Source organism: Mus musculus, chromosome 4 (assembly GCF_000001635.26).
Source record: "Mus musculus strain C57BL/6J chromosome 4, GRCm38.p6 C57BL/6J".
NCBI lineage: Eukaryota > Metazoa > Chordata > Mammalia > Rodentia > Muridae > Mus > Mus musculus.
In genome coordinates this window covers 136660353-136672896 of record NC_000070.6, presented here as the reverse complement: position 1 = coordinate 136672896, position 12544 = coordinate 136660353, and the positions used below count along the sequence as shown (strand labels likewise).

At 49.2% G+C, this 12544-nt stretch overlaps 1 protein-coding gene across 7 annotated transcripts in view; it reads left to right on the top strand.

The window, feature by feature from the left end:
- Positions 1-12544, top strand: part of Ephb2 (Eph receptor B2) — a 188791-nt gene that overhangs the window by 163430 nt on the left and 12817 nt on the right. For 4 of the 7 annotated variants that reach the window (XM_030253190.1, XM_006538534.3, XM_006538533.4 and 1 more), the window contains exons 9-11: positions 387-454; positions 11381-11503; positions 11998-12245. In XM_030253190.1, coding sequence (XP_030109050.1) covers positions 387-454; positions 11381-11503; positions 11998-12245 — 439 coding nt within the window. The remainder of the gene's footprint in view (positions 1-386; positions 455-11380; positions 11504-11997; positions 12246-12544) is intronic. The other 3 variants (XM_030253191.1, NM_010142.4, NM_001290753.2) reach the window with 1 other exon arrangement.

The following is a 12544-nucleotide window of genomic DNA, read 5'->3' as shown; positions in this document are numbered from 1 at the left end:
GTTGAGCCAATCCTTGATGGCTGTGGGACGCAATGCGAAGATCCTCCCTGCTTAAAGAAACCCCCACACTTACTTCCCAACCAAGGACCAGAGGAAGCTCAGATGGACGGTGCCGCCGAGGTTAGTGGAGTCAGACTCCACAACTAGAATCTGGGGACTTTGTTTCTTCCCTTTAAAGGGACTTGGCTACAGAAAGGACAGGGGACAGAATGAGCCTGGATTCGCGGAGGGAAAAAAAGGGAAAGCCAAGTGGGGTAAGGCTAGAGAAAGGACAGGATTAGATTCCACCACCTCTAGCAAGGGAGTGGCCTCAAGGAGTTGCCCTCCTCTCCCTATCACCTCCCTGGGTGCCTTCGGGTGGCTCCAGCCCTTTGCTCTTGTTCCAGAAGACGGGGGTTTGAGCGTGCCGACTCAGAGTACACGGACAAGCTACAACACTACACCAGCGGACACAGTACGTACACACCCTAGCCATGCTGACACCCTGGAGCCCTTCTCTACCATCTCCATGGACACCCTCCTCCAGCTGCTGCTGCGGCTGCGGCTGCGGCTATGGCTCCCACTGCTACCGCCACCACCACCGTCTCCTCCTCTTCCTCTTCCTCCTTGTCTTCTTCAAGATTTGTGTTTTTAAATGTGTGTGTGTGTGTGTGTGTGTGTGTGTGTGTGTGTGTGAAGGTTTGTGTGAGGGTATGTGCCATGGAGGGTTGTGGGGGGTGCACTTACCTATGGACTCACAGAGGACATCAGATCCCTTGGAACTGGAGTTGCAGGTGTTTGTGGGATGCCTGTCTTGTTACATGGGTGCTGGGATCTGAACTCCAGTCCTTATGGTGTATATTCATCAAATGCTCGTCACCACTGAGCCATCATCTCTCCTGCCCCTCCCTAAGGTCATGCGGGTCCTGGGTGTGCCAGCTGCCTCTAACGTTTTAGCTTTTGCACCAGCTATTCCGTGTGTACTTCCTATGATGACCCCACCTTGCAACACCATGTACCCTGATAGCCCTTCCCTGACTCCATCCATCCTGGATCTTAGCTCTGCTCTGAGCCAGCACAACTCATCTTACCGGGGACATCGTCCTAACTGTTGTCTGGTCTCCCTGCAGATGTAGCAGGTAGTCTCCAGACCTGAAGTTGCCCCCCTCCCCAACACTAATAGGGCACCCAGCAGCACATAGTAGGTACCACACATATGTGTGAGCTATGTAAGGAGATGGACCCAGAGGGGGGGGGTGGATTTAAATTTGAGGTCCAAGTGAGGGTCTTATTGAGAGCATTCGTTTGAACAAAAACACAAAGGCTTTGCAAAGGAGAATGGGCTGCTCAGATTTCTCCAGGTAAGAGCATTGCAGGCAGGAAAATAGGCAGTGTACAGGAGAAGCAAGCATGGCCGAGCCAGAGTCGGGTGGGAATGGGAGGCGGGAGTAATTCTTGTTGGCCATGTAGAACTTTGGCTTTCCCTTGGAGTGAGGTGTGAAGCCTCAGGAGGTTCTGAGCTGAGGACTAACTTGTTCTGTGTTACGGTCTTAGCAAAGGCTTCTCTGGTATTGTGTGGAGAACAGAGAGAAGAAGCTGAAGCCAGGGAGGTGGCTCTTGGAGCCATCCAGGCCAGATACAGTGTTGACTAGATCAGGTGGAAAGGGTATTGGTAGAAGTTTGTCTGTGTATGTATGTGTGTGTGTGTGTGTGTGTGTGTGTGTGTGTGTGAGAGAGAGAGAGAGAGAGAGAGAGAGAGAGAGAGAGAGAGAGAGAGAGAGAGAGAGAGAAAGAGAGAGAAAGTTAGTTAGTCTTGGCCTCATAGCTCAGACTTTTGTTGAGCTCACCATATAGTCAAAGATGAGTTTGAAGTTTTTTTGGGTTTTGGTTTGATTTGGTTTGGTTTGGTTTGGTTTTTGTTTTTTTGGAGACAGGGTTTCTCTGTGTAGCCCTGGCTGTCCTGGAACTCACTCTGTAGACCAGGCTGGCCTCGAACTCAGAGATCTGCCTGCCTCTGCCTCCCGAGTGCTGGGATTAAAGGCGTGCGCCACCACTGCCCAGCAAGTTTGAATTTATAATCCTCCTGCCTCCACTTCCCAAGGGTTGGGGTTTGCAGGCATGTGCTGCCATACCCAGGTTATGTGGAGCTAGGGATTGGAGCCAGGACTTTGTTCATGCTGGACAAGCACTCTGCCCACTGAGCCACATCCTCAGCCCTCAGCCATTGACTGGTGGGCGACAGGTGGGACAAGAAAGAGCAGAGCCCCAGAACGCAGACTCTGGCTTGAAAAATCTTCAGAGGAAAGTTCCTGGGCTTAGCAACCACTTTGGACATAAATATAAAACTAAGCTGCTACAATCGCTATCAAGACCAGGTGACAGCTGAACAGACTGTGGGAACGGACATCCGAAGCATCACCCCAGTGGATGGATGGGTCACAGGGAAATGACAGTGACGTCACGACCTCAGTGCTTCTTCCCACCACCATCGATGTGGGTAGTAGACACAGTCTGTGTGCATAAGTGTCAAGAGTGGTTTAGGCTGGAGAGATGGCTCAGAAGTTAAGAGCACTGTCTGCTCTCCCAGAGCACCCAAGTTTAATTCCCAGCACCCATCTGTAACTCCAGTCCTAGGGGACCCAACATCCCTTTTCTGACCTTCTTGGGCACCAGGCATATAAATGGCACATAAGCATACAAGCAGGCAAGAAATTCCTAAGAAGATAAAAGGAACGGTTATCGTGAGCTGGGGAGACAGGTCAGGGGAAAAAGTGTTTGCCTCTCAAGCTTGAAGTCCTGAGTTCAAATCCCAGTTCAGTTTCCCGTGTGAAAAACACTGGCTTTCTCTCTTTGCTGTTCCCCTGCTAGGGCGGTGAATGCTGGGAATCTCGGGGACTCCGTGCTCAGCCAGTGTAGCATGCTTAGCAAGCTCCATCCAGGTCAATGAAAAAAACAAGGTGGATGGCCTTGGAGGTCGACCTTTGCCTTCCACTTGTGAGCACATACACATACTTAAGTGTCTACACACATAGTAGGTATAATGTGAACCCACATGTACAGAAACAAAGCTGTCCTTCATGCTCAGTGCAGAGGTACCGTTTAATCCTTGTAATAGTCCCACTGTGAGTATGGAGTCTAGGACCTAGACTACACAGCAGGGCTGGGAAGGAGCTAGCCCTGCTGCCACCACCCTGTGCTGCGTCCCCACCAAGGCAGACTTTAGGCAGCCTCTCCTGGGTTAATTGGGAGCATAGCACTTTGGAGCCTGAGCCAATAACAAAGAAATGATGAGATTTTGTTTGTTTGAGACAAAGGGGTGTGTGTGTGTGTGTGTGTGTGTGTGTGTGTGTGTGTGTGTGTGTGTGTGTGTGTGTGTGTGTGTGTGTAATAGCCCTGGCTGTCCTGGACTCACTTTGTAGTCCAGACTGGCCCCAAACTCAAAAGAGATCTACCTGCCTCTGCTTCCTGAGTGCTGGGACTAAAGGTGTGTGCCGCTCTACCTGGTGAGATTTCTTTTTAAAATCAACCCCAGAATTTGTTCAGAAATCAATATCCTTTTCTCCTGAGCTCTTGTTCCCTGCCCTAAAAGCTCAGAGCCATGCAGGATACATCCAGGGATCCCATGTTCACCTCACAGACTACACAGCCAGAGAAAGGAGAAAGTCAAGAGCCAGAGCTTTGTGTGACTGGTCAGGGTTACCAACACAGACTCTCCTTTCTCAGCCATGGCACATGCTAAGTGGAAACCAAGCTGGGGATGTCTGATGGGGAGCCAAAAGGCCTGGCCTTCTCTCTCATCTCTGTGCTGGCACCAGCCAGCTGGTCGCACTGGGGAAAACACTGAACCTCTCTGAGTCTTGACATCCTTATAGAGACCATAGAAAGAGTGAGAGATCCTTGGGATGAATCAGTGCTTCTTAGCGTAGTAACAGTGTCCTTATAATGGTAACATTTCATACAAGCCAAGTAACATTTCATGCAAGCCAAGTAACATTTCATGCAAGCCAAGTCATCTTTACAATAGTCATGTGTTGCTTTGTCGTTGTCCCCCCCCCCTCTCCATACTTTGCTAAGTCCTTCCTAAGTCCTTCCTAAAAAGTTCTCCGGGGCTGTGGAAATGGCTCACTTGGTTAAAGAGCTTACAGTGAGACAAGAAAACCTGCTTTGATCTCCAGGACCTGTGTTTAAAAAGGAAAAAGTCCGAAAGCATGGTGGCACCCACCTGTTATCCCAGCACTGAGGAGGGAGGGGCGGGGGGATCTCTGGGGCTTTCTGGCCAACCAGCCCAGGCTAATCTGCATATTCCAGGCTAGTGAGGGACCCTGTCCCTCCCACACAAAAAAATCCCAAGGTAGATGGCTCCTGAGGAATGACACTCAAGGTTGTCCTTTGAGTCCTGCACCTACACACACACACACACACACACACACATCTTTCATTTAACCTTCATAGTTACCTAATAATGGACATCGTTATGCTCATTTTGTAGTCAAAAACAAACAAACAACAAAAACAAAAATCAAGGACAGAGTTCGAGTGACAGGGCACCCAGCTATTAAACCTGGATTCAACCCCCTGAAGTAGTTTATTTGTGACCATCAGTAGCTACAGGGGCAGAATTCAAACCCAGGCCTCTGTGTGCCTGGTTCTCTTCTTGCCTCCAGAGGGGTCCATCTGGATTCAGGGTGATAGTAGGTAGCTCTCAGAGCCGTAAGCCTGTAGACCATAGCCTGGTGCTGCTGCTAACTCTGGCTGTCCTCACCCAGGCTTGGGCCAGCAAATGTGTCTGTCCTGACGCTATCCTGTGAGATTCTTTTTTTTCTGGCCATGGGCTCATTGTGTATCTACCTGGAGGACTGGCAACCTAGTAGACACCAAATGGAACCCAGAGCTGCCTGGGTCCCACCCCGCTGTTGCTGTTCATTCGCTGTGTGCGCGCGCGTCTCTTTGGATGGGTTTTGCTCCCTCTGCTGGTCTTCCATTCAATGGGAGTAAGATTGCGTTGGACCAAATGAAGCTGCTATTTTTGGAAGTCAGACACAGTCGAATGTTCGCAACTCCTAAGGTTCAGCCAAATAGCAATTTCCTGGCAGCATCATTAGAAAGGGATGATTGCATCTGAAACTACAAACTTTATAGGACAGGTTCATACCCAATAAATCTGCGCTGAGTGTGTATGCAACAAGTGCCTATTAAGCATCTGCTGTATGTCACCTTCACACTCGTGGTGGAACAAACCTGCCAGAGCAAGAGCTTCTAAGCTGGGATTAGACTCTCGGAGCTCACTACAGCCTGTGAACACCACTACTGCACATGGAATATGGGAGTGTGCACACTAGGAAGAAACCCTCTCCAAGTGGCAGAACTGTGCCTTTCACCAAATTCTCAAAGGTACTCGGGACCCCAAATGAGAAGATGCATAAGTGAATATCTGTGATTCTACAGTAAGCATTTATTGGCTGCCTGCTGTATACCAGTACTGAGGATTGAGCTGGAACCAGACAGAATCACCTCTGCCTTCCTGGGGGAGAAGGTAAAACACCTCCAGGCACCAGAGTCCCGGAAGGGGATTCGGGGAGGTGTGGGCATGGGTGTTTGGAGGCTGTGGACCAGGATAGGAAAGTCACAAGACACCGAGGTCATAGATTGATGGTGGCGATAGAGCTGTGATACCTAACGAGGGCCACAGCCCCTTCTGGAGAAATCCCAGCAGGCTTCACAGAGGAGGTGGTATATGATGTGGTCTTAAAGGGAAAGAGGAAGTGCCCTGAGGGGGTCAGAACCACATGACCTCAGAAGCAAGAAGGGATGAAATATGCCTGGAGCCCCTAGGAGGGAACTGTTATTAACTGACGTTATCAGTCTGTTGTTCGCTGCTATCACAAATCACCCAAGGCTGTATCGTGTGTAAAGAGAGAAGGTTAACCATTGCTCACTCAGCTGTTCTGCTGAAGGCCCTGTTGTAGAGAGTTCCAGGCAGGAGTGCATGTGACAGGGAAAGGCCACAAGACAGACAGGAGGACTGGGCTTGCTCTTCTCTAGTCTTTCAGAAAAACTAACTGGTCTCCAGCGTCCCACAAGCCTCCATCCTTTCCTCCCAACAGTTGTGCCCCAGTGACTCGCGCTAGGTTCCACCTCTTAAGGGGCCCACAGCCTTCACATGCCACCATGAGGACTAAGTCTCATTCACACGAACCTGCTGGGGACGAGACCTCCTCCAAACTGGAGCAGCTAGTGGATGGGAGCTGAGAGCTGGGTGAGACGAGTCGTGAGTGGCTTGCCATTGTTCCTCAGCCGTCCTGACCAGTGCTCCCAGCTAAGGCTGGGGATGGACTCTGGCTGCTGCCCACCGAGGTACAGGCTCTGGGTGAGATTCTCCTTTGCTCCTGGAGTGGCCTCATTCCTGCTGTCCCAGCTGGCCTGTCAGAAAGTGATCTCCCCAAGTGATGCTGAAACTCAAGAGGCTGAAAGCCAGGCACCATGACCCACACATTGGGTTTGAACAAAATGGCTTCTCCCTGTCGCCTGACTTGGAAGGAGGAAGATATGGATCATCCAGCAGGTCAGGGGAAACTGTGCCAGGGCCAGCAGGAGTGAGAATTGTGACCAAGAGAACTGTCCCTGAGTCTGGAGTGCATGTTCTCATGAATGAGTGTGTAGGGGAGGGTAGCCATTAAGAGTGGTGGCTGCTCTTACCAACCGCTCAGGTTCCTCAGTGGGCACATAGCAGCTCAAACTCCTGTTCCGGGGATCCAGCGCCCTCTTCTGGCTTCCACTGGTACTGCATGCATGTGAGCTTGCATGCAGGCAAAAAAACAAAACAAAACAAACAAACAAACAATACCCCACTCACATCTATAAAACTTTTTTTTTTTTTTTACAAAAGAAGAGCCATCTTGAAGTCTGGGTATTTGTAGCTATGTTGTAAAGCATTTGCCTACTATGTACAAGGCCCTGGGTTCAATCTTCAGCCCCATAAATATAAGAGAATCAGCTTTGGGATTAGAGAGATAAAGGCTGGCCCGTGTCAGTATGTCTGTGTGTCTTTTCCTTTTTAAGATTTATTTTTAGGGTGGTGTGTGTGTGTGTGTGTGTGTGTGTGCACATGAGTGCAGGTACCCATGGAGGCCAGAAGAGGGCATCAGATCCCCTCAAGCACGAGTTATAGTTAAGAGCAGTTTAGAGCACTTGCCGCCATTCCAAACAACCAGGGGTTTGGTTCCCAGCACCCATATCAGGTGGCTTGACCATCTGTCAGTCCAGCTCCAGGGAATGTGATGCCCTCTTCTGGCCTCCATGGGCACCTGTTGTCATGTACACATACCACATGTAGATATGTTCACCATATTCAGGTACACATGGTGAATAATAATAAATATCTTTTGAAGAAGAAGGAGACAGACAGACAGACAGACAGACAGACAGACAGACAGACAGAGAGAAATTGATCCTGTGCTCAAACCTGAAAGGCCTTGGGGCTCCACAATATGTGGCCTTGGCCTGAGCGATTGGCTTTATAGAGCTCCACTTCTGTCTCACAGCTCCTGAGAGGACAAGGGAGAGATTAAAAAAAAATTGCATGCCAAGAGTCTGGCACGGTGTCAGGCTCAGATAAAGGCTCGGCGAGTAGCAGCTGCTGTTACTATAATTCATCTTTGTCGCCCAGATCCTCAGCTCCCCAGACACGGAGCATCTATTGTGTGCAGAGAGAGCTCTGAGATGCTTGCCTGCTAGAGGAGCGGTGAGAGGAGAGCCTGTGCCCAGCTCCTTCCCGGGAGCTCCGTCACCAATGGTGGTTCTTACTGTTTCTGTGGACTCTCAGGCTCCTATATGACTCCACTGAAAGTTTGCATCACAAGGCCAGCAGAACATGTGTGTGGGTGTGCATGCCTGTATGCGCATATGCCTGCCTGTTTGTCTGGGTGTATGTGCTTTTTCTTTTTCTTTTTCTTTTTCTTTTTCTTTTTCTTTTTTTTTTTTTCCTTGTTTTGGTTTTTCGAGACAGGGTTTCTCTGTATAGCCCTGGCTGTCCTGGAACTCACTCTGTAGACCAGGATGGCCTCAAACTCAGAAATCTGCCTGCCTCTGCCTCCTGAGTGCTGGGATTAAAGGCGTGCGCCACCACTTGCCCAGCTGTGTTTTTCCTTTTTTAAGATTTATTTTTAGGGGTGTGTGTGTGTGTGTGTGTGCACGCGTGTGTGTTGGGGTACATGCACACAAGTGCAGATGCCCCTGGAGGCCAGCAGAGGGCATCAGATTCCCTAGGGCTCTCATTACAGATGGTTATGAGCCACCCAAAATGGCTGCTAGGAGCCAAACTCAGTTTTCCTGAAAGAGCAGTGTGTACCCTTATCTGCTCCATCATCTCCCCAACCCCAGAAGGTTCTTTTTTAAGAAGCATGTGTGTAACCTAAGGTATATGTGTGTGTGTGTGTATGAATGCAAGCACACGTATGCTGCAGTGTATGTGGAGTGGAGAGGATGGTGGACAACCTCAGGTGCTAGGCCTTGTTATCTACATTGAGACCGTCCCTTGTTTTGTCAATGCATGCTCCAAGCCAGTTAGCCCACAAGCACCTGGGGGAATTTCCTGTCTCTTCCTCCTGTCGCCTCATAGGAGTGCTGGGGATATAGATGCTCACACTGCTGGACCCAGCCTAGGTTCTGGGGATTAAAGTCGGAAGCTCTCATTTGCCAGGCAAGTGCTATACCTACTGAGCGTCTCCTCAGCCCAGGTAGAGTGTCCTGAGTCATCTCTACTCGGGATAGATTTTTTTTCAAGATACTTTCTTTGTATCATATTTGTTGCCATAATTTTAGACTTTGTAAAGAGCATGCATTCCTTTTTACAAATAATGTGACCCAGTTCTATTCTTAGTTTTTATTTATTATTATTGTTGTGCGTATGGGTGGCTGCGTTTGAGGATCAGTGTGCAGTGCACACATGTGGAACTCAGAGGGTAAGCTTTGGGAGTCGGCTCTCCCCTTCCACCTCACTGAAGCAGGACCTCTTATTTTGTTTCTGCCATGCTGTGTACTTCAAGCTAGTGACTCACAAACTTCCAGGCTGTTCCCCTTTCTCTGCCTCCCATCTCTCTGTAGAGCAAGTGCTGGGATTACAGACATACACACCAGCACATCTGGCTTTTCATTTTTACTTTTTAAAATGAGGTTTCCAAGCTCAAACTCTGGATGTTAGGCTCAATGCAGCAACCAGGTTTACCCACTGAGTCACCTCATCACCTTACGAATTACTATGTTAGTTTAAAGGAGCCAATATAATAGTAATGGCACATGCCTTTGATTGTGGCACTCGAGAGGCAGAAGCAGGCAGATCTCTGGGTTCAAGGCCAGCCTGGTCTATAGCGTGAGTTCCGGAACTGCAGAGGTATACAGAGAAATGTTGTCTCAGAAAAAAAAAAAAAGCCAATACTACTACTACTAATGATAATAATAGTAATAATATCTTATTACTGAGGGTCTCTGACTGAAAGGGCTAGCTTAACACATGTACACACATGCACACACATCACATCATAGCAAACACACCAACACAGTCAAAGCACAGCTCATGTATTAGAGACAGGAATGGCCATATGCTGAGCTGTTTAGTTTTTGTGACTCTCTTCTGGTACTCTATTCTGCATCCCTAGTTTAAAAATCAGTGAACATGGGTGTCCAATAAAACTTTATTTGTTGCACAAGCAGAAGGTCCTCTACCGTGGGCTCCAGCTTCCAGCTTCCTGGGATGTCTGAAGGAGAAGCTGAGAAGAGTCATCAAATGGCTCTAGGGTCACACAGCTGAGCTGGGTTAGTGGCCTACAGGACCTCGGGGACTCCAACTGCTTGGTCCTAGAACTGCTGCCTCCAGAAACACAGCTTCCAGAGCTGAATTAAAGTTGGGAACTGGGGAGCCCAGAGGAGCCCTGGGTATTGGAATACCAAGTCAGGAGGGGAAGGCTGACTGATGGCCCTTCTTGCCTTCATAGCAGTTCACTGGCTCATCGTGGGTCAGAACGGGGACTTTGATGCCCAAACTGTTTTCTACTCTTTCTGCATCCACACACAGACGTTGACAGCAACTCAAGAATGGAATAAGTGTGTCCTGGGTCTGGCTTCAGGCTGGTCACCCAGGAATCCAGGGATCCAGAAAGCCCTGAGGCTCCATCTGTGAGGGAGGGATCCATCCGGGAGTGTAGGGTACTCAGTGGTAGTGAGCAAGACACCCCTCCAGTCTCATGGACCTGGCTGCAGGGGTGCAGGTACTCTGGGCCGGCAGAAGAGGTTTGGGCTAGAGACACAGAGAGGTGGGTCACTTCTGCAGGACTCTGAAAAGACTATAATCTAAGACCAGCTCTTTCTATGTTTGGATTCTAGTTCTTGTTTTTGGTTTGGTTTGGTTTGGTTTGGTCTTGGTTTTTCGAGATAGGGTTTCTCTGTATAGCCCTGGCTGTCCTGGAACTCACTCTGTAGACCAGGCTGGCCTCAAACTCAGAAATTCACCTGCCTCTGCTCCCCCCCCCCAAGGGCTGGGATTAAAGGCATGTGCCACCACTGCCCGGCTCTAATTCTTGCTTTTAAATCAATCTTTCTCTCTCTTATTTTTAAATACTCTTTCTATGTATGTGTGGAGGCATGTGTGCCTGTGTGTGTGTGTGTGTGTGTGTGTGTGTTTCACTTGTTAATATTAACAAGTATGCACCTATTCATGTAGATACATGTATGCATTCTCATGATTTCTGTCAAGTTTCCTACCTTGACTTGGGGGAACAGGGTCTCACCGAACCCGAAGTTCATAAATTAGGCTAAGCTAGCTGACCATCGAGTTTGAGGGATCACCCACCTCTACCCACTTCCCCCAAACCCCAATGTTGGGATTATACAGTCATACTGTAGTGAGGCACCTGGCTTTAATGTGGATACTAGGGATTTGAACTCAGGTCCTCGTGCTTGAGCGGGGGACTCTTCACCGACTAAGCCATCTTCCAAGCCTTCTTTTTCTTTATGACTTCCTCTTTTTTGTCCTTGCACGTGGATTCTGTATCACAAGGCAGCAAACCTATCCAGCCTTTTATTCTATGTCCATACCAAGAACAGACATCACTAATCAATCACAAGTCATTTTTGCCACTCTAGAAAGCTACTAGTAATCTCTGAGAGTTGGAACAATGGCTAGAACCTATTTGTCACTTTTCTGATCTCTGTTCCCCTTGCCTTTCTATTTGCTGCCTGTCAACTCTGTGAGACCTAGATGGGTCAGGTGACCTGAAGGGGGTTTTCTAGTTTCTATGGTGGCCATATAAGAGGACCCTTCCCCAGGGGGAGGGTACTGGCTGCCCTTTTTTCATTTGTACACCTCTTGAGCCTATCTGTGTGACCCAGCCTGGTCTTGTCCCCGCAGTGACCCCAGGCATGAAGATCTATATAGACCCTTTCACCTATGAAGATCCTAATGAGGCAGTGCGGGAGTTTGCCAAGGAAATTGACATCTCCTGTGTCAAGATTGAGCAGGTGATCGGAGCAGGTAGGTGGCAAATGCCTCAAGGTACCATGGCTTTGGTCATGGGTGGGGTGACCACAGTGTAACCCTGGGGTTCAGGGTAAGTTGAAGATCAAGGGCCACAAAGGACCCTCTTAACAGATCAAAAATTTTAAGTAAAAGGGGCCCTACTAAAACCATCACATGCACAGAAGGGGAAACTGAGGCTGGAGTAAGGCACAGCAAGTTAGAGATTGAACTGGGTCTACAGCCTAGCTCTGTCCTTTCCACTGTCTCCCATAGCCCTATTCCCATCTCCCCAAATCTCCCATGTCTTCATCCCCGATACCCCAGGGCAGTCATGAAGGACCCACTCTCCCAAAGATGGCTGGCCCTGCTCTGGGCTCCACATTCACAAAGGGATCCTTTGCCTGATAGAATGAAGTCATAAGGCACCCACAATGGGAATGATGGGACAGGAAAGTAACACTTCTCATCTGACACATGACACGATGTCTGTCTCAATGTGTCTATCCCAGGGGAATTTGGTGAGGTCTGCAGTGGCCATTTGAAGCTGCCAGGCAAGAGAGAGATCTTTGTAGCCATCAAGACCCTCAAGTCAGGATACACGGAGAAACAGCGCCGGGACTTCCTGAGTGAGGCATCCATCATGGGCCAGTTCGACCACCCCAATGTCATCCATCTGGAAGGGGTTGTCACCAAGAGCACACCTGTCATGATCATCACTGAATTCATGGAGAACGGATCTCTGGACTCCTTCCTCCGGGTAGGGAGAGCCTCAGGGGTGTGAACAGGGCAGGAGAAGGGCTGCTGGGCATAATTTCACTGGATCTTGAAAAAGCTCTAGGTCAAGAATGCCTTACTGGCCACCACCTTCCATTGTGTTACCTTGACAGGCATTGTTAATCGATCACAGAGCACCCTCCCACTCAGCTCAGAAGCAGTCTCAGAGTTCTTCTCAATGTGGTTCCCTGGGAAACCTGAGCATTTCCTCAGGGTTATGCTGCCTGAGGTGCATGCTCATCATTGCTCAAAAGCATTCTCATTACACACAGCAGAACAGAG